General features: G+C 50.0%; 9 protein-coding genes across 9 annotated transcripts; 5 read left to right on the top strand and 4 right to left on the bottom strand.

Moving 5' to 3' along the window:
• Nucleotides 1-105: 105 nt before the first annotated feature.
• Nucleotides 106-3,265, top strand: BDQ94DRAFT_132730 (SANT/Myb-like DNA-binding domain-containing protein). Its single transcript, XM_026764117.1, has 8 exons — nucleotides 106-743; nucleotides 822-880; nucleotides 1,267-1,315; nucleotides 1,751-2,120; nucleotides 2,195-2,242; nucleotides 2,303-2,335; nucleotides 2,394-2,477; nucleotides 2,534-3,265. The coding sequence occupies exons 1-8, from the start codon at nucleotides 730-732 to the stop codon at nucleotides 2,573-2,575; spliced, it is 699 nt and encodes a 232-aa protein (XP_026632266.1). The 5' UTR covers nucleotides 106-729; the 3' UTR covers nucleotides 2,576-3,265.
• Nucleotides 3,266-3,306: 41 nt separating this feature from the next.
• BDQ94DRAFT_132727 (purine-cytosine permease family protein) lies at nucleotides 3,307-6,022 on the top strand. Its single transcript, XM_026764116.1, has 8 exons — nucleotides 3,307-3,461; nucleotides 3,568-3,692; nucleotides 3,951-4,410; nucleotides 4,464-4,617; nucleotides 4,670-4,742; nucleotides 4,792-4,905; nucleotides 4,962-5,667; nucleotides 5,735-6,022. The coding sequence occupies exons 3-8, from the start codon at nucleotides 3,952-3,954 to the stop codon at nucleotides 5,816-5,818; spliced, it is 1,590 nt and encodes a 529-aa protein (XP_026632265.1). The 5' UTR covers nucleotides 3,307-3,461; nucleotides 3,568-3,692; nucleotide 3,951; the 3' UTR covers nucleotides 5,819-6,022.
• A 229-nt stretch (nucleotides 6,023-6,251) lies between these two features.
• BDQ94DRAFT_132725 (uncharacterized protein) lies at nucleotides 6,252-7,228 on the top strand. Its single transcript, XM_026764115.1, has 2 exons — nucleotides 6,252-6,362; nucleotides 6,424-7,228. Exon 2 carries the CDS (start codon nucleotides 6,785-6,787, stop codon nucleotides 6,971-6,973), a length of 189 nt encoding a protein of 62 aa, XP_026632264.1. The 5' UTR covers nucleotides 6,252-6,362; nucleotides 6,424-6,784; the 3' UTR covers nucleotides 6,974-7,228.
• On the bottom strand, nucleotides 7,038-8,248 carry cox5b (cytochrome c oxidase subunit IV; the record flags this gene model as incomplete). Its single annotated transcript, XM_026770169.1, has 6 exons — nucleotides 7,038-7,126; nucleotides 7,206-7,296; nucleotides 7,365-7,465; nucleotides 7,557-7,715; nucleotides 7,937-7,990; nucleotides 8,158-8,248. 6 exons carry the CDS (start codon nucleotides 8,246-8,248, stop codon nucleotides 7,038-7,040), a joined length of 585 nt encoding a protein of 194 aa, XP_026632263.1.
• A 152-nt stretch (nucleotides 8,249-8,400) lies between these two features.
• Nucleotides 8,401-10,454, bottom strand: BDQ94DRAFT_132720 (SANT/Myb-like DNA-binding domain-containing protein). Its single transcript, XM_026764114.1, has 2 exons — nucleotides 9,044-10,454; nucleotides 8,401-8,983 (listed from the first exon to the last, which is right to left on the bottom strand). The coding sequence occupies exons 1-2, from the start codon at nucleotides 9,917-9,919 to the stop codon at nucleotides 8,858-8,860; spliced, it is 1,002 nt and encodes a 333-aa protein (XP_026632262.1). The 5' UTR covers nucleotides 9,920-10,454; the 3' UTR covers nucleotides 8,401-8,857.
• A 637-nt stretch (nucleotides 10,455-11,091) lies between these two features.
• Nucleotides 11,092-11,656, bottom strand: BDQ94DRAFT_132718 (uncharacterized protein). Its single transcript, XM_026764113.1, has one exon. The coding sequence runs from the start codon at nucleotides 11,320-11,322 to the stop codon at nucleotides 11,167-11,169; it is 156 nt and encodes a 51-aa protein (XP_026632261.1). The 5' UTR covers nucleotides 11,323-11,656; the 3' UTR covers nucleotides 11,092-11,166.
• Nucleotides 11,657-13,875: 2,219 nt separating this feature from the next.
• prp8 (U4/U6-U5 snRNP complex subunit PRP8) lies at nucleotides 13,876-21,119 on the bottom strand (the record flags this gene model as incomplete). The annotated part of the gene is made up of 7 exons (XM_026772769.1): nucleotides 13,876-19,280; nucleotides 19,314-19,346; nucleotides 19,383-19,977; nucleotides 20,008-20,390; nucleotides 20,436-20,507; nucleotides 20,538-20,613; nucleotides 20,650-21,119. The coding sequence occupies 7 exons, from the start codon at nucleotides 21,117-21,119 to the stop codon at nucleotides 14,058-14,060; spliced, it is 6,852 nt and encodes a 2,283-aa protein (XP_026632260.1). The 3' UTR covers nucleotides 13,876-14,057.
• Nucleotides 21,120-21,653: 534 nt separating this feature from the next.
• BDQ94DRAFT_164984 (60S ribosomal protein eL34) lies at nucleotides 21,654-22,495 on the top strand (the record flags this gene model as incomplete). Its single annotated transcript, XM_026770168.1, has 4 exons — nucleotides 21,654-21,677; nucleotides 21,747-21,760; nucleotides 21,954-22,077; nucleotides 22,304-22,495. 4 exons carry the CDS (start codon nucleotides 21,654-21,656, stop codon nucleotides 22,493-22,495), a joined length of 354 nt encoding a protein of 117 aa, XP_026632259.1.
• Nucleotides 22,496-25,727: 3,232 nt separating this feature from the next.
• Nucleotides 25,728-26,520, top strand: BDQ94DRAFT_132707 (uncharacterized protein; the record flags this gene model as incomplete). The annotated part of the gene is made up of 2 exons (XM_026764112.1): nucleotides 25,728-25,799; nucleotides 25,843-26,520. Coding segments are annotated over 2 exons (252 nt in total), but the record flags the coding sequence as incomplete, so codon positions are not given.
• Nucleotides 26,521-27,743: the final 1,223 nt, after the last annotated feature.

Below are 27,743 nucleotides of genomic sequence, written 5' to 3'. Positions count from 1 at the left end.
GCTGAGGAGGAAAAAGCAAGCAGGCCTCGGAGGACGCGGGATTGGCGAGACGCTGCACTCCGTTTAGCCTTGGGGTGGATTCGAATCGAATTGTCTGTCTGTTCCCCCTCCCCTCCGCAGTACTAGTCAGAGGATTGAGTAAGGAAGAGGCTTTTGCGAGAGTCTGTCGGTTTTCCCATCCGCTTCTCTCTCTTCCTTTTCCCTCTTGTCCTCTTTCCCGGATCCTTTCCCTCTTGCCACTCCGGAGGTTCCCTTAGTCTTGTACTATCATTATATTATCCATTTCCATTTGTTCTTATTTACGGAAACTGGTAAACTGTAAATCAGAACCCAAAGTATTACCTACGGTGGATTTTCTGCCCTACTTGGAGACCTTACCTACTACTACTGACTGACTGACCGAGTGGTTGTTGCTCTTACTACGACCACTGCACCGACTGACTACTTTTTCTTATCGGACAATCCAATTCAGTCTACTTCCTTACTACTTGGCTATCACTACTACTACCACTACTACTATTGCCTCACTGGCGGACAGACTGAACTGATCCTCTGAACTGACCCTTACTGACTTTGACCTGCCAATTCGATCCTGATCTGATCTACTCCCTCCCATTTACTACGACCACCACTACTTCGCTACTACTACTACTACTACTACCACCACCACCACCGCCACTACCAGATCATCCTGCCTATCAGAAAAAACCCGAGACTCTTCTTCGAACCATGAACTTTGACCAGTAAGCCTCTCTTTACACTCTCAGTCGGTCTCCATCTCCACTTGTCCTGACCAGAACGTCTTATCATCGCATCTCCAGTACTCCGTACTATGTCCAGCCTCTGTATCCTAAGATGCTAGAAAGGTCTTCCTGTGACTGTGCCTAAGCCTGTTTATACTTACTATCTTTTCCCCTCTCCTTCCCCCTCTCCCCTTCCCCTCCCCTCACCCTTCACAGCCTCCTCATCGCCCATTCACCTGAGTTACCTCACTCTCCCCCTCCGTCTCTCTCTCTTTGTCCCTTGACTTTCCTCGCAACCATTCCGACTTCATATATGCATGTAACAATCCTTCCGACTCTTTCCTTCTTTTCCCGTCATCTACCTCATTTCCCTGCGGCGCTACTGCCACGCCGTATGATGCGCCGGTGTCATCGTCACTTTGGTGTAACCAAGCGCTCGCTTCCCTGAACCTGACCGGCCAATCTCCACGGAGCGTTCCTTGAGTAGCAGATTTGCTAATCTCATAAGCATGTGTATCTACAGATGAATCGACGGAACGTGATTGGGATAACTGCGTATCATCAGCCATGTCGTAAGTCCCCCCTCGTCCTCCCCAGCCCGAAGGTGAAGCTGGCCTCTGGGACTGCGCAGCGTCGGCGGCAGCTGTCCTTCCATATATACTTGGTCTTGAGATACCTCGCGCCCACCCCCCTCAGGTCATGTGCTTGACTTGGAGTGTTTCTCTTGTAATTTACTTACTATGCCTTTGTATCCGTTCCCTCTTTCGGCTATCTTACAGTCCTGTCCGTTCCCTCCACTTGCGATTGACAAAGTGACTGGCTCGTTCTATTATTATTGACATTATCGCTCTGGCCTTGCATTCACTTCTACTTTATCTCCCCCTTCCTTTTTTTTTTTTTTTTTTTTTTTTTCTTTTTTTTTTTTTTTTTTTTTTTTTTCCATTATTTTTCTCGTGTCGTGGGCTCATCTCTGACACTGGCGCCTTTGACTTGTCCCTCTACAACAGGTCCCCTCCAACATCTAAGCGAATCAAGACTTCCATCTCTGCCAACGCGCCATCACACCTGATAGCTCAACAGCAAGTCAATCCCTTTTCAAGAGTGCCTTCTTTTGAGGGCATTCCTATGCCCCAAACTCAGATTCCTCCCCAAAATCCGCGCAAACGCCGTGCATCCCCCCAGTCAAGCTCTGCGGCTACCATGGCGGCGCCAGGCGCGGCTCCGGCAACTGGAGAAACCGCGCACGAGCAAGGGCCTGGGGGATCAGAGCCTGCCCCCAAGAAGAAGGGGAGGACCAACACTCCTTGGACTGCTGAGGAAGAGCAGAGGCTGAAGACTATGCGCGATGCGGGTCGCACCTGGAGCGAGATTGCCAAGGTCCATAAAGCGCCCCTGCTTCAATACCCTCCACTACGTCACGCATGCTGACCTGAAATTCCCGGGTGCTACAGACATTCCCTACGCGGACCGAAGGCAGCGTCAAGAAGCATTGGTACAAGGTAAGCAGATCCTAGTCGCTCTTTGTCCGAAGACAGGAGAAGATACTTAAGCCACGATAGGACATGCACTATGCCGAATTTGCTGAAGATGAGGTAACGACCCTTGGCATACGACCTCTTTTTTGTCAAGCGATGCTAAAAGGAAGGACAGTCCGTAGCACTCCGAGAAGCGATTAGGGAATACGATGCGAATAAATGGAAGGCGATTGGACTGAAAGTTGGAAAGCCAGCCAAGGTAACATCTCCGGGCCCTGTAGATGCCTTGCTGAGTTGTTGACATGAGTGAATCAGGCGTGCGAACAGTATGCAAAAGAACATTTCAAGGATCTTTAGATTTCTTACGAACTATTGACGACGTGATGACCAATGCATCGTCTTCCGCACATTTAACGAATCGACGATGGGCATGAGTTTTGGATTCACATTGCTTTAGGCTGAAGATTTCAAGGCAGTGTTCGATGTTAGCCACAATTTGCAAAGTATCGGGCGAAGGGTTATCGGAGTTGGCTTGCGTCTTTCATTTTACTTTCTGCTGGTCCCGTTTGGTCGACTATTTCCCACCTCTTCTTTTTACAAGCGCCTTTCCTGGTTACTTCGTCTTGTTCCTCGTCCCCTCATATCCTGGGTGAATACCACTGTTCGTTTCGCGTAACTCCTTGACGGGTCTTTGCAGCAGCTTTTCGCCGCGGAAGGGACAGCGTACCCTGGACAGAAATTCTGTCGCGCACCCAACAACACGTTGAAGCTTGCTGTAAGGTTTTCAATTTTTTCTATAGAAAGGAATCTAGTAGAAGCTTACTCTCGGTGTCCGGCACTGAGTGGTCACCACTATGATGAGCTGTTGCTGATGTTGTACTTATATTTCCGTAGGTGGCCGAGGTAGTAAGCATTTTATGCTACTAGCTGCTAGTTGCTTAACATTTAGCCGACACAAGCCGAGTAGGGCGAGTGGGAGTGGGGAGTAGGAGTAGTCGTGGGATAGATAGCAGTACTATATCCGAAGTCGGGGAAGATGAGAAGCGGAGGGGATCCGCCCGCCTAAAAACCGAAACTCCCCGCGGCAGATTACGATTTTATCGCCTCAAGAGTGGAATCTTCTACCCGCTCCACTTACACTCGCCGGAACTACAATCGTTCCATCTCCCTGTCAGATTACTGGCTAGCATTCTGCACGACTGCAATTGGCGTGGGATATCTGCATAGCATTGATCAAAAACCGGTATTTCCTTTCGAGAAAAGAAATATAAATGAGACTCATTACGATCTCTCAAAACTGTTAGAGAGGAATTTTGACTGACGTGCGATTGGCGTATGTGTTCCACCAGGTGTAATCGCCACGACGAATCCAGTGCCTTCGCAACAAGTACAGCTCTCCCGCCTTCCTACAGAAACCTTATGCAAGGGACGGCTATCATGAAGACGAGTAGCGTGGTTTTGTCTGTCGATCAAGGTATCTAGGTAGCGTGCCTGCATGAAGACCGGTGTTCAACAACTGGATGTCACACACACTATCCGGACTAATATCACCCTCATTCATCATGTGGAGAGATGCTTAAACTCACCGGATACTGTGATGACTCCCGTTTGTTGTTCTGAGATCATACGGTTGAACTTGATCTGGATAATTCCAGCGAAAGGACTCATGCGCGCTTTTCTTTTCTTCATACCCCACCTCTTCCCCGGTCATATAACTGACATTGTGCATCAGGATGTCTTCGCCGCAAACTGTCCCCACCCTAGGGTCTCCCTATGAGAAGGAAATCTCAAGGATCCGTTCGACAGAAGATACTTCTCCTCCCACCGAAAATGCCGAGAAAAGAGCCCAGAGGCAGCCCGGTGGGCCGTTTGCCTCTTCGAGAATGGCTGCATATCTTAGACGATTCGAACAGCAGCTCGTCGAATATAATCTGGAAGCCCGTGGCATAGAGCGGGTGCAAGAGCATGAACGGATGTCCAAGTTGACTTGGGTTTCTTACATGCAGGCTTTCTTGCTTTGGGTCTCGATCAATTTGGCGGCCAACAACATCACACTGGGTATGCTGGGACCTGCTACATACGGACTGAGCTTCCTTGACTCGGCTCTATGCGGAGTATTCGGTGCTCTAGTCGGTGCCATAGTTTCTTCGTGGATGGCCACATGGGGCCCTATATCCGGTATTCGGACTATGGTATGCTATCACACTTCCTTTAGAAAAAGCTGGCTGAGTACTAATATTCTCAGGCATTCGGACGCTATTCAATGGGATGGTGGCCCAGCAAACTCATCGTCATCTTGAACCTGATCCAAATGCTGGGATATGGCTTGATCGACTGCGTGGTTGGCGGGCAGATCTTGTCCGCCGTTTCACCACATGGACACATGACGGTTGCTGTGGGTAAGTTGGTAGTGTTTCGAGCTGGTATTGTACGGTTATTGATGAAGAGAAGGCATCGTGATCATCGCCATCATCAGTTGGGTCATAGCCACTTTCGGCATTCAAATCTTCCATTACTACGAGCGGTATGTGTGACTGACCAAGGTTTATAAAATTTGCTACTGACGGTACCAGATTTGCCTTTCTCCCCCAGCTTATCGTTGTTTGCATACTGTTCGGTATGTCGGGGACGAAATATGACTTGTCCACACCATCCACTGGCGACGCTCGCACAGTAGCCGGAAACCGGTAAGTCCACTTCAGGTCATTGAATAAACTCATACTCACATGTCATCCACTCGCAGTCTGTCCTTCTTCTCGCTTTGTCTCAGTGCCGCAATTACATATGCACCTCTTGCGGCAGACTTCTTCGTCTATTATCCTCAGAATACCTCGAGGACATCTCTCTTTTTCCTGTCCTTGGGTGGCCTAATGACCTCTTTCACCATGGCATTCCTCGTCGGCATCGGTCTCGCATCGGGTATCACCTCGGACCCAGCGTACAGCAAAGCATACGCCGACGGTGCCGGAGCACTTATCGTCGAAGGGTTCAGCCCCCTTAATGGATTTGGCAAGTTTTGCGCCGTAGTCGTTGCACTCGGTCTCATCGCCAACACCATCCCACCCACGTACTCAGCTGGCGTAGATTTCCAGATCCTCGGAAGATACGCCGAAAAGGTGCCCAGAGCCATTTGGAACGCCATCGGAGTGATCATCTACACTGTGTGCGCCCTAGCGGGCCGAAGCAATCTTTCCGACATCTTCACCAACTTCCTCGCGCTCATGGGCTACTGGGTCGCCATCTGGATAGCCATTATCCTAGAAGACCGCTTTATCTTCCGCGCCCGCAGCGGATACAACTGGCATTCCTGGAACGACCCGTCCAAGCTGCCCTTGGGCATTTCCGCTTTGATTGCCTTCTTGATCGGTTGGGCAGGCGCGATCCTATGTATGGCGCAGGTGTGGTATATCGGGCCTTTGGCACGATTGGTGGGTGAATATGGCGCCGATGTAAGCAGACCCGATGACATGACAAACAAAGATCTGATTGCTTCACATACTAACTAAACATATGTAGATGGGTACCTACGTTGCTTTTTCATGGACATGTGTGGTCTATCCGCCTCTCCGATATGTCGAACTCCGCTACTTCGGACGGTGAGGTGGCGGCAATGCCATTGGGCCTAACAGAGCACTACTATTCAATTCAACATTGCAAACTGCTCTATATATGAGTCATTGGCCTTGTAGAGTATATTCAGACTGGTCATGTACTATACGATCGTACTACTATGTTGATCAATAGACATCCTTGTCTCTCAATAAAACAGAACTGTACATCAAATTGAACAAGTACCTCGAAAAATCTATTCTATTATCACTGTCCTCTAATAAACATAGAAGTAACCAATCATTCATCACCATCATCACCATACTAATCTCCAAGGAACACTCTCACACCGACTACTAACCAATACCTTCACCTCATTTACTAAATCCCAAGAATGAACCAATGAGTAGTAGTCCCCCTAACACCGCCTACCTTCTCATCAACCTACTTATATAGGCAAGTAAAGGATTCCTGGGCAGGGCTACTACTAGCTAGCCTAATACGTACGTTAGTTTCTATATACCACGTGATACGGCTAATATTTCCTTCCTTCCTTCCGTTAGTTTCCGCTATTCCGGACATCATGCCACCCAACCTACCCAATTCGCACAGTTAGTAGACAGACTAGTAGACTATCAGTCGCTTGATCAGCTCACTTCACCGTACCATAATCTAGGTATGTTTTTCTTTCAAGCCACGATTACTAGTATGTACTTAGTACTAGATTTGTCGGTCTGTCTTATGAGACTACCTAGTAGTAGCAGTACTTGTAGTAGGTAGGATAGTTTAGTTCAGTGTTGTGTAGTAAGAGTAGTACTTCATGATAGGATATATCATATACTTGCGACGACCATGTCATATCATCCGGGTTTGAGGTGATATAAGTCTCGTTGATAGATCTACAGTAACACAAAAGAAGAACACTAAAAAGAAAGAAATAAGGAATTGGCGAAAGTATACAACGGTATTGGTTTCAAACGATACACACACACACAACACAACTAATAGTTCATCCCGATGAAATCTTGTACAGAACCTGACACCCTATCTCTATCTCTCTCACTCTTTTGTGACTGTCTTGCCAGAACACACCCTGCCTCACGCATGTACACAATACAGATTATATGTCGGATTGTCTTTTCCTTTTGGTATCTCGCTTCACTCCAATTGTTTCTCTTTGCTCCGAATCGAAGAAGTAGCACCTAAGTAGGGAAGTGGGAAAAAAAAGAAAAAGGACAATCGCTCCATTCATTGTAGTAGTACATTGTATTTACCGGTACCAGTACTCAGGCTTGACGAAGTCGGCGAAGGTCTTGGGCTCCTCATGGGGAGGGTGGCCGTGACCGTGGTCGTGGTCGTCTGGACAGAGAGCAATTAGTACACCGCACACCGAATGATAGCCATCAACTGGGGCTGAATAGAAAGGGAAGTTACTTACGAGCGTGGGGGTCCTCCAAGGGGCCGACGTAGTTCAGCTTGACAACGTTACCGCACTCGCCGCAGCGCTCGATGGGGCGGTCACGGGAGACCTGTATTGTGGCTTGATTAGGGATCATGCTATCACAGGAGGTAATCAGCACGGAAGAATTCGGCTTACAGTCAGCCAGTTGACCTGGTGAGAGTCGGCGGGGAAACCGGTGCAACCAGCGTACTGCTCGTCACCAGCACCGTTGACGATGATGGGGTTCTCGAGGGTTCCTATAAAACATTATATCAGTTCCCACCCTCGCGAGTCACCTATCCAAGGCTCCAGTAGATACCGCACAGAGCGGAATAGCGTATGACATACCCTTGCGGGAGGCATCGAGGGGACGCATGTCGAAGATATCAATGCCCTGCATCTTTCCGACGAGTTCGAGACGCTCGAGACCAGTGGCGTGCTCGATATCGGCGGGAACGGTACCGGACTTAGCACCCGGGGGGATGAGGTCTTCCTCGGTCTTGATCTCTGTTCAGGAAAAAAGCGCACAATCAGTATGATGTCAACCATATATCAAGGCATCGAGAGGATGCCAGTAGCCGGCTATCAAATGTCCCCAGCGCCCGAAACCCCGCATAAGATGCCCAATTGCAATGTTCACTCGCCGTACGAGTCGCAATTGCTATCTTGCACGTGTATCCGTAGGGATAATTGACGCTTCATGTAGGAGTGGGTGTGAGGCCACTCACCATCGAAAGAAAGGATCTTGCCCTCCTGCTTCACCTCATACTTCTTGCTGTTGACTATAGGAGCAGCAATGGCATGTTAGCTCGTATATCCAGATCAGACGTCCACATTCCCGTGCAATTGGCACATATAGAGGCCATGGCAGCGCGGTAGAGAAGGGACGGCTGCCACTGCTGGGGTGCAGAAGAGGCGGTCTTTTGATCTGACGATGAGGGTCACGTACAGCGGGTGACGGAGGAAGAAAAGGGACGGGCAGCGAGAGCCCGGGTAGGGGTGCGCCTGGCGAGGGCGAAGGCTGTGCGTTGGAGGAACATTGTCCTGGTGGGTGGGTTGCAATGACGGCAGACAAGGCAAGGACGTTTGGAGATGAGGGAGTTTGGAGGTTGAGGTGAGTTTGAAGCCGCTTCGGCCCGTGGTCGCCTGCCCTTAGTCAGCGCCGGGGATTGATTGGTTGCGGAGCTTCTCCGGCTGCCCGCAGTGACCTGGTCCGCAGACCTACTCGATTGGGTGTCCGGCTTAGGGCTTAGGGTCTACAATCTGCGCTAGTGGTCTTCTGCGGTCTGCCGTAGATAAGGAACACATGCCCCGGCCGAGCAATGGCCGCGTTCAGCCCGGGATCAGCCGGTGCTAAACTGCGAGAGCGGACGCTAGTGTCGGTTCATTGCGAACGAACAAATGCCGGCGCCATATGTTCCCCCGGGCTAAAATGAATTATCATACATCACTTAATACCTTACATCAACCCGTTCCTATAGTGAATCAGAGTTATGCTGATCATCCTCCCGTGCCTACAACAAGCCTGCACCACCAGCCCTATCGGAGACCCGACATTTGAACCAATATGGAGAGTAAGGAGATCAGAGGGTCCAAGCAGGGCCGAATCTGGCGACAGTAGATATAAATATGAGAATTCCCCAACGCTTTTACTCATGGAGCTGCATGGCTTTCTCGCGGCAAGCAGCTGGGGTGAAGCCATTTCCAACCTTCCCTGCAATGATGCGCCACCGATCGTTCTCGTACTCGTGCATTGCCCGCTGCAGCCTTTGTACCTATTCCCTTCATTAGCATGTGTGAGACAGCCGTAGAAATACATCAGGAGAAAATCGAACCATTTCGTCACTCCAAGCTACATCCTTAGCCTTCAGCTTGGTGCAGTATCGGACTTGCAAGGTGCCGCTTGTTCGGCCCGGGAAGAAGTCTGCAATTTGCTTCCACGTCAAGTTCTTGTTTTCCTTCAGCTCCACCAGTAGAGCGTCCTCTTCGGGAGTAAACTTCAGTTTTGGTCCTCGAGGCCTGGGGGCTGGATCGGGCATTCCAGGCTGGCCCACCACACTCGGCGGGCCCGAGGGCAAAGGAGGAGATTCCACATTCACTCCATGACGCCCTGGGGCGCGCAGCGCTGCATGGGGCGGGAGTCGATGGTGATGGTGATGTTGCGGCAGGGCCACAGAGTCCGTGGGCCCAAAGCCATGGTTTGACATGGGATGCTGCTGAGATGATGCGCCATGGACACCGAAGAGCATTTCGGGAGAGTGCGAGGGTTCGTGAGGGGCGTCAGCTGAGAGGACTGATAGCTGCGGCCGCAGGCCATGGTCGGGGTTCCCATCCTCTTCGGTCTCCGAGTGATGGCGTTTTTTCTCGCGCTGGATAGGCGGGATTTCGAAGCTGGCAGGTGGATACTGCACTGGAAGGTGTCGTGGGAGCATCTGGGGCGGGCCGAGGACAACGCTCTGCGACATATCATGAACTGACGGTTGCTGAGTGGCTGCTGATAACACGGTCGCGTTCGCATGATGTTGCTCAAATGCCGTCGTGCTATGAGAGGCTCCCTGAGAGAATGGAGGCTCGGGCTGCTTATGGTGCTGGAGATGCGGCTGCTGTGCGTGGTAAACAAGCGTGCCTGCGTGTTCCTCAGGTTTGCAGGTAGCATGTTGAGAATAATCAATAGCATACTCTCGATACGGATCCGCCAGCGTCGCGGACATACATCTGCGCCGCTAGAGCCTAACAGCCCTGGCAGGCTACTGACCGGCTCTAGAAAAAGGAAAGGGAGAGAAAGGAAGGAGGTCGAGGGTGCTATCTCGACGAAAAAGGGCCGTCAAGAGATAGGTTGGCTGACTGTCGGAGTTCGTCCGACGAAGCGAAGGGTGACAGATCGTGAAATCCTCTGGGTTGGAAGCAAGGGTCAAAGCTTTGGCCATGTACAGACCGATATTCTGAAGCTTGGAGAATTTGGATATCGCCGGATGACTCCAGAGCGTGAGGCGCGATACTATGTGGTCGTCAGAATTACAGGTCATGAATCGAATGATTCGACAGCAACGTCAAGACACGGTGATAGCTCATCCCAAGGAACAGGAAGGAAGAGAGTAGCGAGGTCAGGTCGCAGAACATCGAACACATTTGAAAGAAAACAGCCAAGAGATGGAGAGGAGAAACAGACGAGGAAGGGAGAACAAGAAGAGGAAGCTAGAGGCGACACACGGTCTAGCCACCATGAGAAAGGGAAAGTCACTGGGCGAAAGGGATGGATAGATGGGTTACTAGTACTACTCACCGGGTCAGTGATGAGCGCGCCAGCTGGGAAGTCCCGAAAAAGACCGGTAATCTTCACCAGAGTCCAGACGCACCGACGAGAGGCCCGGCCCGACCAAATCTACTGAGTACTGACGAGGTCGGAGGTCTGATTCTCATGCCAGAGACTCCGCAGATAGGCTTGCAGCCCGTATTCCTCCGTCGTTTGAGATGCAGGATCTAACGGGGAAGAACAAGTGGAGGTTGATGCCGGGATGCTGCTTCCAGCTGCATGTAAAAGTCCCGTGCAGAGCAGTGATAGGGTAAGTGTTAGAGGATATATACGGCAGCGTAGACGGCCGAGGAAAGGTTCTGGAAATGGCAAATCATAATAAATAAGCTGTCAGAATCCATGGGGTAAAATTGACGAGACACGGAGACACTCCATATGACCCAAATCAGAAAGGTGCAGGTGGGCTGGCAGAAGAAATCGCCCATTTGACGGATCTGCGTTCCAGTCAAGCTTAGCTTGCAGAGGGACCCAGAGGGGACAACGGTCATGGATGCCAGCAGGACGAAGGATGAGGCTACCATTTGCCTTCCGCCGGCCCGTCTGGTGATTGCCAAGGCATGGCAATGACTGCCGTAGAGGAGGAATTTAGGGCAATTGTCGGGAGATACTGTGTACAAGTTTGAAACACGGCGAACCAGCCAAAGCTCAGGTAGACAAAGAGTCGCCCTCCCACCATTCATCAATCAATCCATCACTTTCTCCTCTCTCTCCCCCCCCTCCCTTCCCTCGGGGCTCTACCGTCTCCAGCCCCGAGCAAACGCAGAAGCGGGGGGAAAGATCCAAGCCCAAGCCCAAACCCATACATACGTAGGCCAGACATAATCTGAAGTTAACTTATTGGATACGAACGTGGATGAGACGAGCGAGTCGGTGGACTCGGGTCAAGGGAGTCAAACCTGTTGTGCTGGTCTGCTCCTAACTCGCTCAGGAATTCGCCCCCTGTCAGAACAAGGACCGTCGTACGTCGACGCAGCAACTCCACTCAGCGAATACGCCAATGGCGGGTAGAGAACGGTCGTCGGCGAGACATCCACCTGGGAAAGGTGATTGGAATGACTAGCGGGAGGGTGCTAGCTTGCTCGGAGGTGGGCCATCATGCTAAGCAGGGAGTTCCGGCCGAGCCTTTGTTTCTCGAGGGGGAAATGGAGCAACGACCCTGGTCTGGATAGTGTATATAAAAATCCCGTAGCCTGGAACGGACGCGGGAAGCTAAACCAACACAACACCAGTGAGAGAAGTCAAAAAGGGAGAGCGCGCGCGCACATCACGACTCCTCAATCACACATGAACGATGTGCGGTAGTGGTTCCTCCCCATCGACTAAGAATACGACTCTATCGCGCAGAAGAGAGAAAAAAAAAGATCGCGGGTCAGGCTCGAGCCTAAACCGTACCCACGTCTAGTTTCCCCTTTTTTCTTTTCTTCTGGCCTCACTTTTTTTTCTTGTTCTTAATTTTATTTTATTTTCTTTTTTGTTCTTTTTGGGTCTCCGGCCCCCTTGGGTCGTGAGGCCAGACGAAGCTAGACAGGGAAGCCATTACCTTGTCAAAGGGGAGCAAGTTTGACCCTTCTGATGAGAGCAAGAGCCTTCCTGTCAACCTTATTTGCTCTCGATTCTAGGTCATCCTCGTGGACACAAGCCCCCGAGAACGGTCGGAGGCCGGGAGCTTAGCGCGTGGGTAAAATATGTGAGAGGTGGGTTGTCATGAAAGTGTCTAATCTTTTAGTTCCTTTTTATTTTCCTTATTTCCTTTTTTAATGATATGATAGGCCGTGAGCGGGTGAGAGTAGTAGCAGTAGCTCGAGCTGTTTGTTGTTATGGTGTGTGAGAGAGAGAGAGAGAGAGAGAGAGAGAGAGGCCCCAAGAGCCACCACCGTGTCATGGCGGTTGAGATGGAGAGAAAGCTACTCCAGAGAGTGAGTTACGATTTAAGCATCCGGCTGATTTCCTAATTATTGTCCTGCTCGATCAATGAGCATCACAGATCATAGATCAAGGACACATGCAGGAAGACAATAAAGGGAATTTAGAAAATAAAATAAAAAACCAACAAATTAAAAAAGAAAACGGGTTTGGGGAGCTTATACTTTGTACACAATACGTAAGACCCCTCTCAGACAGGATTGTAGCCTTAACCTGTAGGGGTAGTAGTCTCAAGTAGGCGTGTACTCCGTACTCCGGATAGGATTGGCGTCGAGGTGGATCCCCGTAAGCCCATCCATCGTATCTTGCAGTTGCAGGGCGAGTTCTTTCGATGGGTCTCTGCAATTTGACTTTCGTCCCGAGATTTCAGGCCATGAGGCACTGGTGAAACAGTCGAGTTGATCACATTTGCATCAAACCACAGAAATTAAATGAGCCCGACATGAATGTCTTAGACGCCCCGACCAGCTGACTGAGCGAGTGCTTGGGCCAGAACGTTGGAAATGTACATCGGATCCAGCCGGAAGGGATGGTGTGGAGGAGGAAAAGTGAAGCAGGGGGTGGGTTGAAAGGCGTTTTTAGTAGCAGCCGTGCACGGCACACAAGAGGGAGGGAAAAAAAAGAGAATGATGTGAGAGGGAAATAGTGTTCAGTAGGGTGGGTGGGTTCGGACGGGCGAACAGGAGAGAGAGAGAGAGAGAGTGAGAGTGAGGGACAGGGAGAGAGTAGGTGAGAGTGAGTGAGAGTGAGGGAGTGTGAGGGAGTGAGAGACAAGAGTCAGGAGCCCCCCCCCTCCTTCATCTGCCCCGTCTTTCTCTCGGTCAAGTTCCATCAGACAAACACCGATCTTCCCACCCCGGCTTCAATTCAAAAAATAAAAATACAACTTACAAAATAAATAAAAATAAATAAAAATAAAAAATACACACGTCAACCAACCCCCTCATCAAACTAGACTACTAGACTATTAGACTGCCGTTATTAAGCATATTCTGGGTTTAGATTATATTTATCATTATTATTATTATTATTGCTAGACGGTTAATAACGATTAACCTACCCGGCCCAAAGTGGACTCACACATGGTCCATATTGATTGACAGTCTCCTCCGGCCCTCTTAGTTAGCTCTGCTGCCCACCCACATGGTCGATCCCCTAAACTCCTAAGCCCGGATTTGTGTTTTGACTGCCTGTTGCGACTCCATATCAATTCGTCCACTCTGCCTACAGTATCTGAGTATAGATACATGATAATATCGACTGACCAATGACCATTTTAGGTAATTAACTTCTTAAACATACATCGCTACCTACATCTCTACTGTACATAGCGCAGCTATTTTCCGCCCGTTTCCCCGCCACCGGATCTCCACTTCCGTCCGTTGGGCTTCTCATCCCTCACTTGCTGCCAAGCATCAATATCAAAGAAATGTAACCATAGTAAGACACATGAGAGGATTTTGTATACTGCGAACATTATAAGAAAAAGAGGATTTCAAAGGGGAAAACAAGAATAAAGGCTTGGAGAAAAAGAGGAAAGAGTCTCGAAACAACGTAATCATCCGTATAAAAAGGTAAAAAACAATATCATGCCAACGCCATCCACACATCGCTCACGCAAAGTTATCAGAACGGTCAACCCAGATATCTTCCAGTTCCGCAAAGTTCTGGAAGTGCAATGGACGATGTTGATCATCGTAGAATCTCAGGGGGGTGTCGATCTTCACGTACACCGGCCGCTTCTCCACTCCGCCGAAGGAGCTGCCCATGAAGCTGTAGTTCCAGACGTTGTCTTCCGGCACCAGGAAGTATCCACGGATCTTGTCACTGAGCAACAGCTGGCACTTCTCTCCCATGCTGGTCGAGAATCCTTGCGGTTGATCAGATGTGGTATCACGATTTTCTGCTCCCCACTTGTAGCCCTGGGGCGTGAGGCCCCAAGCCGCGAGTGACACAGATCCAGGGGTGAAAGATACTGTCATGGTAACCGTCTTCTTGTCCCAGGATGAGTGGGCGTTCATCAAACGAGCATGCTGTGTAACATCCATGGCCGTCATGTAAGGGGGCTCGTTTCCAGAGATGGTGTGGATAACACCCAGAGGCTCGAGGTTGTTGAGATAATCGTGCTGGGGTAGCTGCTGCGGCAACTGCACCTCACGCGTGTTGCCCACCTGGGGGATCATGACAATGGTGCGGATTTCCTTCACCTGATCGTTATCAGGAGGGGAGGTACCGTACAGGTAGCCAGCAACTTGCACACGCAGATCCGCAATCGTGATGAATCGCTTGAGGACGTTCTTTGGCATGATGTAGGTATATCCCTCGTCCCGGATGTCATCCGACGAAATGTAGATGTTGTTGGACCTCGTGCGAAGGTTGGACGTGGCGATTGCTCGTGTGCGCCACTCAGTCTTGGAGGCAAACGATTGCTGCTCGTACTGAGACGTGGTGGTGACGATGATATCCTCACCACGGACGTTCTGTGTCTTCGTCGTGACAGCCGTGAGTTGCTTCTGCTCTTCCTGCTGCTTTTCAATCTCCGCAGCCTGCTGTCGTTGAAGTGAAGGAGCACTGATCTCCATACCGAGGATGATATCCCGAACTTCACTACTGGTAAGACTCTGAACGTTGACATTGTTCTTCTTGCCGTAGTCGTTGAGAATCAAATCACGCAATTGCACTTCAACCTTCATCCAATCCTCATCCGACAACGAAGGCCAGATATGATGCTCTTGGGTGATGACACTCTTGTCAGGTCTGAGGATAATCTTCGCCTTATCAATGTTGACGTGGAGGGCTCTCAGAATGAGAATCAAACGAGAGAAGGCAATGTAAGGTGAGATTGACTTCAGCCACTCATCGTACAGGTTGAACAGAACCATCTGAGGCTCGGTTGCCCGGAGAATCATATCCGCAAGCTTCTCGACCTTCATCGCGGCCTGGAAAGGCAGCTGAAGCTCGGAAGCTCGGATGGAAATGTTAGGGAAGTCAAGTAAGTGGACTTCAAGGGGATCCAACAGACCCTTACGGGTAACAATCAGCTGCTTCGGTTGCTCCTCAACAGGTAAGGATCGGATGAGGGCCGCAACTTCTTCTGCTGTCTTCCACTTGGCCAACTGGCCCAAACGCTTCTGTCCAGCCCAGACACTGGTGTGAATGATCTTCAAGAACAATTGTCCGGTTCTGGGGTTGAAGATGAAGATAGCACCGTTGATGGGCTTGGTCGTAAGGTTACCTTCGAAGGTCTTGTGGATGGTGACACGGTAGACGTTGGTATCGTCAATGAACAGCTGAATCTGAGGACTGAACAATTCCGAGTAGTTCTGGGAGTTCAGGAACTCCTGGTTACTTTCCGAGGCATAGAGCTGCAAACCCTTCCTGATACGTTCCCTCAGGACATACAAGGCGGGGTTCGCCTTCATGATCTTGGCCATAGCCTGCTGGATCAGAGTCTTCAATCCAGGGAAGTACTGTCCATATGCCGAGTACAGGTTGTACGCGAGATCAATACCAATCATCAAACCGGTAGCAGAAGGATAGATACTCATGCTGTCGGTAGTGTAGTCGAGATACTTGGCACGAACATATCTCTCAATGTCGTGGGAGTCGTAGTCACCATATCTCAACTGCACGTCAAGCCAGAACTTGTTTGTCGTGGTTGGCTCGTACACGTCCTTGGTATCGAACAGCAAGGAGGGACGAGTGACGTTCCACTTGTTCGTTGCGAAAAGCAGAATGTCGGCGCAAGAGCTGTTCATCTTGTAAGACTTACGAGGGTGGATCGTCTCCTTCTGAACTGTCTCGATACCCAGCTGCTGAAGCTCCTGATCGAAGACCTGGCATAAATCCATAACGACGGACTCGTGAATCTTCTGCCACAAATGGGCACGGAAGATCTGAATCAACGAGATTTTCAGGGTCGGAATTTTACCGTGCAAGAAGATACCCGTAAGATCCAGCTGGACCTGGAAACCAACGTACACATTGGCACGGTTAATGGTGGGAGACCACCACAGAGTGAACCGACGGTTAGGAATCTGGTTCAAACCTGATCTTTGAGCGTTCGTAAGCTTCTTAAACTTCATCGATTCCTCGAAGCCTGAGGCACGTTCCCAGAAGAGACCCTCCCATGATGGGAATGCAGTCGCCTTAAACAAGGTGTGCTCAAGGATGGTTTCGACACCACCAAGGGCCTGGATGACGTCGGTACGGTAAGCGTTCAAGTTCCACAGCTTTCCGTCATGTCTCTGACTAGTCCACCAGAACGGGTTACTCTTCATCAGCTGGTATTGCTTGAATTCAGCGCGAAGACGGAAACCCTTGTCGAAGCTGAGCGTACTGCGATCCTTCTGGAACAGGGTGTTGATACGGGGAAGACCACGGTCCCAGCTGTCCTCCAAATCCTCCAACGTCAAACGGCGGTTTTGCTGCTGAGCCTCCTGCCGCTTCTGCGAATACTCCATCCACACTCTCTGAGAATCAATGAATTCGGCTTCCCAGGGGATGATGTAACGGAAGATGTTCGGGATCAGGGTCTCTTCGTCATGTGACATACCCGCACGGAAGTGGGTGATACCCGTATCCGTTTGCTTGGACCACCGCTTGTCGCTAGCCGGAATAAGGATGTGGGATCCAGAAATCATACCTAGACCTCCCAGTTCCTTGGGGGTGTAGAAGACAGCGGGAGGGAAACGCGAAGGCATCTTAGAGTTCAAACCAATCTTGACACGGGTCTGGATCTTGGTTTCGCACTTGACGATCGTATCCAGAAGGTTGACGGTTGATACAGCAGCTTCACGGTAGTAGGTGAAGAGTGCGATCAAAGCCGTGTTCCACTTGTTTGCGATCTTAGTAAAAGTCGTAGAACCGGACGACATGAGAATCTGACGAATCCGGTTGTTGAACTTCTGAATATCCTCCTCCGTGACCTGGAGGAAAGCATGAGCTGTGCGCTCCTTAGTCGAGTTATCGACAAGAGACCAAACGCTGTCCTTCACCGAGAACTCCTCATTCTGGTTGCGGCACTTGGGAAGAATGCGGACTTCAAACCCGGACATAGAGAACAGAAGGTTCGGGTTATCCTTGCTGTAGACGCTGGCGAAAGTGTCGTCCCATTCGATGGTAGTGATTGACCTCGGCAGGCGGTTCTTCAAATCCCAGAATACAGCACGGCCCAAGTTGACATCATGACGCATCAAACGCATGCGACAGTCACGAGGCCAACACTTCTTATTCTTGTATCCAATGACGTTTTCGAAGTTGGGATCCGGATTCTCAGTCAAAAAGCGCTGGATCAAGTCTCGAGACTCGTCGGCAGAGAAACGAAGGAAGACCCAGATCTTGTCGACGTAACGCGTGTACAGACGGATAGGATGCTTTGTCTCTGTAGCACGGTCTCTGAACTGCAAGAAATAGTTGGGGCTCGCAGGGGGTCCAGCCATTTCACTAGCTCTCTGCAGGCCGAGGAGCAGCAAATCGATCATCAGGCCATAGTACTGGAAAACGAAGCCAGAGAATTGCAGACCACGAATCAAACCGTAGCTGTTGGTATGGTTCATGTCCTTGTAGCTGAGCTGCACGTTGTTCTTGGAAGTGATGTAATCAGCCAAGTTGTGGTCCATGATAAGACGAAGCATGCGGTTCAACAGAGTAAGATCCATCTTCTCATAAACCTTCGACAGCTCGGTCTCGATCATAACGTTCGTCTCGCCATCAGCAGTCTCCCAGACATTGTCCAAGTTGTTGATACCCTGAGCCCACTTGTATGTCAACAGGGGTGGCACCTCGGAATCCGAGGGCTTGATCCAGGCGGGGAACAAGTGGCGCTGCTCTGCCTGGTACCACAGGTACTGATCAAGGTAGGCGTCGGTGATCTTTTCGATGGGCTCCACGTCGTACACTGGGTTGATGTGGCTGTAGTTGTCGTTCATATCGATACCGACCTCCTTGAAAGCTCGCTGAGTCAAGAGGAAACGCTTGATTCTGGCTAGGGTCGTTCCAGGAGAATCGTACGCCTGCTCGATGAGAGCGAGCTCCTCACGCTGGCTCTGGTTGAGTCTGCCCTTGACGGAGTAGGATTCGCGCAGGCGTTCCAAAGCAAGAATCAGGATCTTGGTGTCGTGCTTGTAAGAAACACTAGGGAAGGGAATCGGAGAGAACTTGCGAGATTCGAGCCAGTGGACCATGGTTGTGTAGATAGCCACAGCTTCCTCGGACGACACGTAGGGACCATCCTTGAGGTAGTTGTGCTGGCGCTCTTGCTCAGCCTTGAGCCACAACCGGGTGAGTCGACCAAGGTTCTTCTTCGCAACTGTCTTGTCAACGGTGGCACCACGACGAATACGTTCACGGTTGTAGTGAGCGACGGAAATCCACCAGTCGGCCTTGCTCTTGACGTAACGGAGAATGATGTTCTCAATGGGCGCTGGAAGGCCAGGAACCTTCCAAGGGATATTACTCTTCCAGCATCTCCATGCCTCCGAAAGGTGTTGGAGAACAGTGTTGACCTTGTTCTGCTTGATACCCTCGGGCATCATGTCCATGAGATCCGCCATGACAGACGCACGGAGTTCAAGATCAAAGTGAGACTCTACACGCTGCTTGGTAACAGTCTTGGCAACACCCTTGCTGTGGCGACCCTCGAACTGACGGGACAGCAAGTTCCCGAGCCATCTCTCAAGCAGAGGGATGATACCACGCATGAAAAAGAGCCAGACACGCCAGGCCGGGGCCCAGAAACCGCATCCAGGACCCTTACCCACAGGTCCGGAGTTGAAGCGGTAGTAGATCAAATGCTTGAGATCCTTGCAAGAACGAATCTGGTGCATCAACTTGTACTTGTAACGGTACATACCAGTGAGCTGTCCGACGTGGTTGAAAGCATACAGGATGCCGTCAGCCAGCTGGAAGGCATCGATGTTACCCAACCGATATTGCACCTGAGCGTCGACAATCAGCTTGGTAAGACGAAGGATTTCTCTCATCAAGTGGAAAGCATTTCCGAAACGAGACTTCTTTCGCTCCTTAGTGGTCAAAGTCTTGACGGGCTTCAAGTTGAAGTTGTAATCAAGATGGAGGTAGGTCAAGTTCTTGCGGTGGATCAACAAGTTGAGCATGTTGAAACCCTGGCGGCAAACTTGCAAACCAGCTTCAACCCAATCGATTGTCGTCTGCTGGAAGAACTTGGTCGACTTCAAAGTCTTCAACAGATTCTGCTTGTTCTGAGCCTTCGGCTTCTTCTTGTGGAGCTCATTGAGGACGAACGTCTTGAGCAGCTTCTGGTATGAGACGCGGACCTTGACAGGCTGGCCCAGCGGACAGTGCTCCAGATACCACTGCTTCACGAGAGGCACATCCTGGGCGCGCACCATCTTGCCGGAGCGCTTGTTGAAGGGATGAGGAGCCCACCAGAGGGCAATGGCGGACGCGGTATCGGGTGTATACAGTTCCTCCTCGGCGAAGAACGGCTCGAAGTCGCCGGGGAGCTCGAAATCGTCCTCGTTGTTTCCTTCACCAAAAATCTCATCTTCATGGCTGACAGTGATATTCTTCGGCGCGACGGACCGGGAGGAGATAGGGTTGATGACGGGGTCGAAGTAGAAGGCGGGGAGATTAGGGTCTTCGGTGCGGACATATACAACTTGAGGGTGAGAGTACCAAGAAACCTTTACGCTTCTCGGGAGGGTATTGTACAGGAAGGGGTAAGCAACGCGGTATTCCGTGCGGATAGGAGCGCGGAAGATGATACGGTCGATGGCGTTGAATTCGCTGAAGTCCTCGTCATTGGGGTCGATATCCTTGTACAGAGGCTCAAAGCGAGGACCACCGGGGATAGCGACATTCAGTGCCTTGGCGGTAAAGAAACTGTTCAAGTCAAACATATGGAAGTAGTTTTGATCGACAACGTCACTCAAGAGCTGATGACTTAGTCGATACAGGGTAGCCATCTGCGGAAGGGTCAAGTTCCAGCTCTTGTAACTCGGTCCATTAACATGGGGTGTATCCAGCAGAGGCCGGTGATCATAGAACCACTCATAGACAGGAGCATCCTCCGACTCATCAAGCTCCATCTGGATAGGTTCCAACGGCTCCACATCTTCAATGTTTTCCGACCACGATAGCGGAGGTTCTTCGTCATCGAAAGGAGGGAAGCGCATTCTCTTAAAGTGTCTGCGATCACTCTTCTCTCGCCGCATGCACACCCACATGGTAGCCCATTGGGCGTGGAACACGGGCTCAATAACACGGGGAGTCTCATTGACCAAGGTAAGGCAACCATTAACATGATACAATACCTTAACTTCCCTAGCCGATTCCCAAGGCATGGGCATGTTCTCCAGCAACTTCAACACAGCATGGGGCATGAACTTCAGCGCGCCGAGGTAGCTACGCTTCTCGTTGCTGAACTTCTTTTGCGACACATCGCCAATGTCCCTAACAATCTTTCGCAGATGCTCCGGGGGCATATCAGCCTTTTGTGTTTCAACAAATCCACCCTTTCTCTTCTCGCCGAACCGGTTCCGTTGCGTCCGCAGCCATTCATTCTTCTTCTGGGCAAACTTTGCGACAGTCGGATCCGCAGGCGGTTGATATCCCGGTGGCGGAGGAGCCAACGGCATCGAAGGCGGCGCCGACGCACCCCAGCCCGGAGGCGGAGGGGGAGGCAATGATGCCATGGTAATGGGTTGTATATATGAAGGACGCTCTCTGCTCTGATAGACGGGCTGGAAGTTTCGTGACTAAGTCGCGTCAAAAGATGCACGGGTCGTGACTTATCGCGAGCTCATCGACTGCAGCTCAGCGACGCGAAAAACGGAATGGAGGAGGGGGGAATTAAAACACGTGGATAAAAAGAAATCGCGTCGGAGAAATGAAGCTTTGCCCCGAAGAAGATAAACCACTCCTGGACGATCCCCTTCTCACGACGGGAAGGTGATAAGACAGCTTGCTCCAGTCTCTTCTTGCTTCTCCTGCCTTGTTTGATGAAGCAAGTCTGAAAAGAGGTGGCGGCTCTGCTCGGGCCGGTACTAGTCCGCATTGGGGATAGCGCGTTCTCGCCAAATTAGCGCTAGCGCGGCCGCCCAGGGCTCCGAGCGAAACCCACACAAATCCAGATTACCGCGAGAATTCTACGAGGTCAACGACGACAACCGACGACGCCGCCGCCAATCTCTTGAGACCACCGACCTAGAGGTTCAAGGACAGACAAAATGGCGAACAACAGACTCCAATACGTGAGTATAATTGAATATCTGAATATTATATGAAATGGAATACTGATCTATTGTTCTTTTTCTCTGCAGCGCCGCCGGAACCCGTACGTTTGAATTTTCCCTCTGTTTCTACCCCCATCGTGCCTTTGTCACTCCCACCAAAAATTTTGTTATCGGTCGCTACGGTGCAATAACGATTTGTCCGATTTCGACGCGATGAACCGCTGCTTTGCTCTTGAAATTTTATATACGCCGAGATATCTATGAATAGGGTATTGATGGATTTTTGTTCTTCAGGTACAACACGCGGTCCAACCAGGTCCGCATCATCAAGACCCCCGGCGGTGAGCTCCGTTACCTTCACATCAAGAAGAAGGGCACTGCTCCCAAGTGCGGTGACTGTGGCATCAAGCTCCCTGGTGTGAGTGCTCCCGAATGATTTATGTTGAATGGTGGTGGTGTGTGAACGGGCTGCAGGATGGATGATGGGTGGAGTGTGTGTGTGTGCGTGGGCGATCGCTTCGACCAACGCACCAAGGAAACGACAATATTCAACACCACCACCACCACCACCACCACCATTCGCGATACAAAGGATAGGAAGGAAGAGCAAAAAATGGCTGATGGTCATCTTTCCACCGATATAGGTCCCCGCCCTCCGCCCCCGCGAGTACGCTCAGATCTCCCGCCCCAAGAAGAACGTCAGCCGCGCCTACGGTGGTTCCCGCTGCGCTGGTTGCGTCAAGGACCGCATCGTCCGTGCTTTCCTGATTGAGGAGCAGAAGATCGTCAAGAAGGTCCTCAAGGAGTCTCAGGAGAAGGCTGCCGGCAAGCGCTAAATGCATCATCATATCAAATAAATGGTGTTTTTTGTGATTAGAGGAGCGAATATGGAAAATTTTTTAAAAATTTGGCTCGGTCTATGGTTCTTTTCTTCAATGAACAGAACGGCGGCTAAAAAATGACACGACGGGGTAATATGTACGGGTCGTGATCCCAATGAATGAATTTTCTATTCATGAAATGAGATTTCCATTTTTTTCACTCCTCGCTGCGGTCCTTGCCCTCTCCCTTCATCTTCTTTCTTTTCGCGTTCGCCGGTTCTTCATACTGGGATCCGATGTTGTGAATCATGTGTCCGTCGCATTGCACCACACCGTAGACTCATGTCAAGTCCCAATTATCCTAGGCCGTATATCTGATCTAGTCTGCTCTGGTGCATACACCGCCCAATTTGCCAAGAGCGAATACCCCAGTTCAACAATTGTCTTTACACCTCTCCCCAGATTCCCTACCAAAATGAACCAGATACTACAATCCAAACGGAATCCTTCCCAAGACACCTACCAGACATACTACTATCTATAGCGACCCAGAAGTAGTAGTAGTCTTTCCAATCCAAGCAGGCAACATACAATATCCATCAACCAATCAGTAAACCGATTCTCCAAACAAAATACTTACTGTAGATGATGGATGGCTAGATCGAACGATCGAACGAAGAGGCTAGTTACAGAAGTGTGTATAGGGTGTGTAGGTACGTAGTTCATTTCATTCTCTGCACAACCAACCGAAAGCGGAACCGATGGCTTGCCGTGAAACCACTTGGCACGTGTGGATCAAAAGTACGAGATATCAAGATCAAGTTGAATCAACGGGAGTCTAGAGTCTAGTTGAAGGTTGATATAATTATAATCACTGTTTGAGTTTGTAGTCAAGCTACTAAACTTGGTATCCTGAACTAGCGTACCATGAGACATAAGTACCTATCTGCATATTGCATAGTTATCGTGCTTCTCGGAGCACGTACATCACGCGTCCGACTTCGGTTACCATACCCTTAAGGGGAAGGATAGAGGTAAATGGCTTGAGAGGGCGGAAGGAGAAAAGCAAACACTAAGAAAAGAAAGAAAGGGAAAAAAGCCTCAATGCTACTAAGTACCACTACCCGGGGATGTCATGATTCCGGACACCTGGTTCAGAAAGAGAGAAGTGCCAAAAAAAAAAAAAAAAAAAAAAAAAGCAATCAGTAGTAAACATGGCCGAATGACTTGATGTTTGTGATACCTGAGTATTTTTCCTTGGATTTGACACAGCAAGTTCGGTTTGTTTGGTGGCAGTTTGGCTTAATTGATATGCTGGCGGTAAGTTCTTTTAGCGCGGAGTGGTTTGACTGCTGCTGCATTGTCATGTCTGGGCATTACTTATCCAGCACAGCACATCATGCTACTTATTACATACACGAAGTAAGTCATTTGGTACTAAGTGGGTAGGTAGGTAGGACATCCCTAAGACAAGGTGAGTAACTCGGACCGAAAGGATAGGGATTCATCGGAGAAAGGAAATATATATATATTTAAGTCTGATTATCGTGAAAGAGTTTTACCACCACCCTAGTAGACCCAATCCCCTCGTATCCATCACTATTATTAGTACCTATTGTCTCTATAGCTTTCGGAATATTCGAGTTGTCTTTATCTTCATATTTATTGTGTGTGTGTGTGTGTGTGTGTGTGTGAGTGAAAGATATTGAGTGACCCCGTAAGCACTTAATTAGCATTCATTATAGTATAGAATCGATCAATGGATTATTGTTTTACCCTCCTCCTCTTCCCCCCCCAAAGATATTCTGGCGGCAAAAGAACCTAAATCCACGGATCATACATCATGATGACAGATTCACACACATCTGCAAAGTAGTCTGGCCACTATTGAAATAATCCTGGACCCCTGTTCGCCTGCAGATGGCATGCAGCTGACTGACATGAATGACAGTCTGACAGGCGCGTTAGCCATCGGTCGTTCGGGGGTCGGTTGATCATCCGACATGAAAGGAACCCACCCTGCGGCTACTGCTGCTGTTGCTGTTTTTCTGCTGCGGTGGTGCTATTTGAGCCCATCTGTCAGCGAAACGAGATGCGGTAGGTAGATAGACATTAACTTGGCGCTGGATTCGTGGCAGAGTAGACTGGCAGGTAGTATATTTAGTAAGGGCTGTTTGATGATAAAGTTGTTTGACAGGGAGATCGACCAACTAGCTGGGTTGAATTTGGGATTGTTGAGCTCCAATCGAGTGGTAGCAGCAGCAGCAGCAACAACAACGCAACAGTCAGACCAACTTCAACTGACTGCTCTCACCCTGCGTTGGTGCTCATTCATTGCATCTTGAAAGTTCGAACTATTCGAAGGATACATGAGGGAAAATGTTACATATGATGCTGAGGATGGCTCGATTGCCTCTTTTTCTCTCTGCCTCATCCATGTAATCCCATGTACCATTCCGTGTCCTGTCCCATATTCTCAAGCGGTAAGAGAGGGATGTAAGGTGGGGGAAGGGAGTGGCTTGAATAACTCCTCTCTGCTTCCAATAGAGTATCACTGGGCGCACTGTTAATGTGTGTAATGGAGGATGATGCACCTACCCTTTGCTGGAAGCGGGGTGGGAGGGAAATAACCCAAGAAAGAACTAGAATGTATTGGTGAGAGGACCAGATCCGCGGAAAGTCCGAATTGCAATCCATCCCCCATAACAGTGAGATGATAATATTGATTTGAATGCGAATGATTTGTGTATTAGAATTCTACCCAACCCAGCCTGGCCCGACAGATACATACAGCGACACGCTCAGCAAGCTTCTTTGGCCCAGTCGCTTGGCTCATCTGGCATGTGCTGAGGGTGACACCAGCCTTAGCCGCTGCTGTGACGGTCTTAAATCAGATATAATCTCGTGGTCAAGTAACCCTAAAATTTGAAGGGATGCTATCGTTGTCTATCACGACGCTAAAGTATCAAGGAGCATGGCGTAGATTAATCGGGTGGGGAGAGATTGGCAAGTATCACACCGTTATGGCCGGGTCAAATAAAAGGCACGGGGATGGGATGAGCCACGCTTCATGCAAGATGCAGGATACATCCTGGCAATGCCTGATGTCGAACCAAGAAGGCAAAGAAGGCAACTACTTACATCTGACTCGATCGGATTTCATTGTCATCCTGTATCTTGGATCGTCTTGATGATTGGATCATGCGGTGTCAGATCCTCAGTTTATCACAAGTGAATGAGTATAGAACTATCAAGTATTTCAATCGCATTGTGGTCCTCAAATGGCCACGATTGCTGCTATTGGCCAAAAGGCCGATTGGTGAAGAGGGCGGCAAGGAATCGCGAACACTGGGAATGGTGAGTGGGTTTTTGGGAGAGGAGGTTTCTTCTGTGGCGTCCAACTGCTGATTCAACTTGCGGATGTCATCAGGGATTGGGGGTATTCGTGGCTTTTTTGGGAGACACAACTGGCACTAGTTCTTCCCACCGATGGGGACAATCTCATTGATCCTTTGGCCGATGACTCGCTAGCCGCCTCGTAGTAAATATGTTTCTCGCATCTCGGCAGCCATGTTGGTGATGAGAAGGACATGTGAGAGCAAAAATGCAGAGGCAGTCAAGCCATGGTGATAGTATATCGGACCCCCCCGTCTGACGCAGTTCTAGACTTCAACCCAGCGTCTTGGTTAATCTACTTGTCAAGGTGCCACATGAAATTTCCCTTATATGGCCCAAGCGTGCTTAAGCATAGTGCTCACTTGCGGATGCATCCCATCCGACCGTCCATGCTGGTGGGCACCGAACTGTTGCCGATTAGCCTTAAACATTCGGCGCGGCCCGTTTTCGAAAGTCAAAAAGTCACATTAACGTAATGACTATGGGGCCAGTAAGGTACTTTTTGCGCGCTGTCACACCAAGTTACAGAAGACGGGCGCGCAAATTCAAAGTTTAATAGCCGCCTAGGATATCCACTGATGTGAAGGACGGCAGAAAGGGAAGGAGCACCACCCAGGAAATGAGGAGAAAGACAAGAAACCAAGACAACGGAGAAGAAGCGAAAAAGCAAAACCAAGACAAGAGGCCGAAAAAGGAATGCACGACCAGGGAAACCTTGCAAGGCAGAGGACCGCAACGATCTAGTCCCGGCGTTTCTCGGGGTGTAATCGCAGAGGGGCGCTACTCCCAAGCGAGTAAAAGGTAAAGCAGCCCGATATATGCGGAATGGGGAGGAAGACAATGCCTCTCCTGATTAGCTAGGTAGCTTTTGGCTCCTGAGCTGAGAGCTGAGCGTTCCGCACACTTAGAGAGCGACAACCGGCAAGATAGCCCGGTCACGCCAGATCATTCTCAGTTGCGTTGATTTGACCCTCAGAAGAGTCCCACCACTGGGATCGAGATTTCCACCGTCTGCAGGAAGAAGCTCATGCATCTGCTAGAGTGAACATGACACCAAGTCTGGCGGGCGTTGTCATGCTAGGTACCTTCTTACTAAGGCGTAGAACGAGTTTTCACCCTAATCAATATTCTCGCAACAACTCCACACGTCTGCGACTGTCATGCAGCGATTAGTAGTAGCTAAGCAAGCATGCTACTCTAGTGCCCTTCATAACCTCGTAGGCCCCGTCTTTTTCATCCTGCAGACGACCATTACAAGCCAGTATGCTTGGCAACATGGGTTCTTTGGGGGACAGCCGTGTCTCATGAGCGGGCACTCGGTGGTCCGAATCCTTGGTCTTGCTTATTGTTTCAAACCATTCCCATCCTGCTCGTTGGCTACCCGTTCCGAAATATGGAGACCGAAGGCGGGGGTGTATGAGAAAGTCGCGCACTAGACAGGAAGCTAAGTCAGTAGCTATTGCTACTAGAGTGCTTGCAATGCGTAGACTTTGCTGGCTTTAAAATCGATACTCTGGACCTTTACTGTTGGTGAGGACAGTAGACAGCTGGGGAGCATAAGCGGTTCGAGATAGAAAGAAAAAAGTGCAGCAACCGAAGCTAGGGTGCTGCCTGTCAGGTACTAATTAGGTTTGTATCATGCCACTGGCAAGAAGCAATGCTGATATCCTACTACTGTCCAATTAAAACGGAAATTGACCGCGTGGGTAAGTATGAAGATCAATCACGAGAGATTGAAGGACAAGACCATTGCAGACCTGCCGCGTCAAGGTTCCTGATTGGAAGCAGAGGAGGGCGGCTCTTTCTTCCATCGAATAAGAGTGTCTAGATCCGACAAGTCCTTCGGATGATAAGTAGTGCTGTACGC

This window comes from Aspergillus welwitschiae (assembly GCF_003344945.1).
Source record: "Aspergillus welwitschiae strain CBS 139.54b unplaced genomic scaffold BDQ94scaffold_1, whole genome shotgun sequence".
NCBI classification, from domain to species: Eukaryota; Fungi; Ascomycota; class Eurotiomycetes; order Eurotiales; family Aspergillaceae; genus Aspergillus; species Aspergillus welwitschiae.
This window is presented reverse-complemented; position numbering and strand designations above follow the sequence as displayed.

Coding starts and splice junctions, on each gene's coding strand:
- BDQ94DRAFT_132730 (XM_026764117.1), top strand. Junction 2,243..2,302: donor TCAAGAAGCATTGGTACAAG/GTAAGCAGATCC, acceptor AAGCCACGATAG/GACATGCACTATGCCGAATT. Junction 2,478..2,533: donor AAGTTGGAAAGCCAGCCAAG/GTAACATCTCCG, acceptor TGAGTGAATCAG/GCGTGCGAACAGTATGCAAA.
- BDQ94DRAFT_132727 (XM_026764116.1), top strand. CDS start 3,952: ATGTCTTCGCCGCAAACTGTCCCCACCCTAGGGTCTCCCTATGAGAAG. Junction 4,743..4,791: donor ATCTTCCATTACTACGAGCG/GTATGTGTGACT, acceptor TGACGGTACCAG/ATTTGCCTTTCTCCCCCAGC. Junction 5,668..5,734: donor TGGGTGAATATGGCGCCGAT/GTAAGCAGACCC, acceptor AAACATATGTAG/ATGGGTACCTACGTTGCTTT.
- BDQ94DRAFT_132725 (XM_026764115.1), top strand. CDS start 6,785: ATGAAATCTTGTACAGAACCTGACACCCTATCTCTATCTCTCTCACTC.
- BDQ94DRAFT_132720 (XM_026764114.1), bottom strand. CDS start 9,919: ATGTCCGCGACGCTGGCGGATCCGTATCGAGAGTATGCTATTGATTAT. Junction 8,984..9,043: donor TAGCTTGGAGTGACGAAATG/GTTCGATTTTCT, acceptor TGAAGGGAATAG/GTACAAAGGCTGCAGCGGGC.
- BDQ94DRAFT_132718 (XM_026764113.1), bottom strand. CDS start 11,322: ATGGGTTTGGGCTTGGGCTTGGATCTTTCCCCCCGCTTCTGCGTTTGC.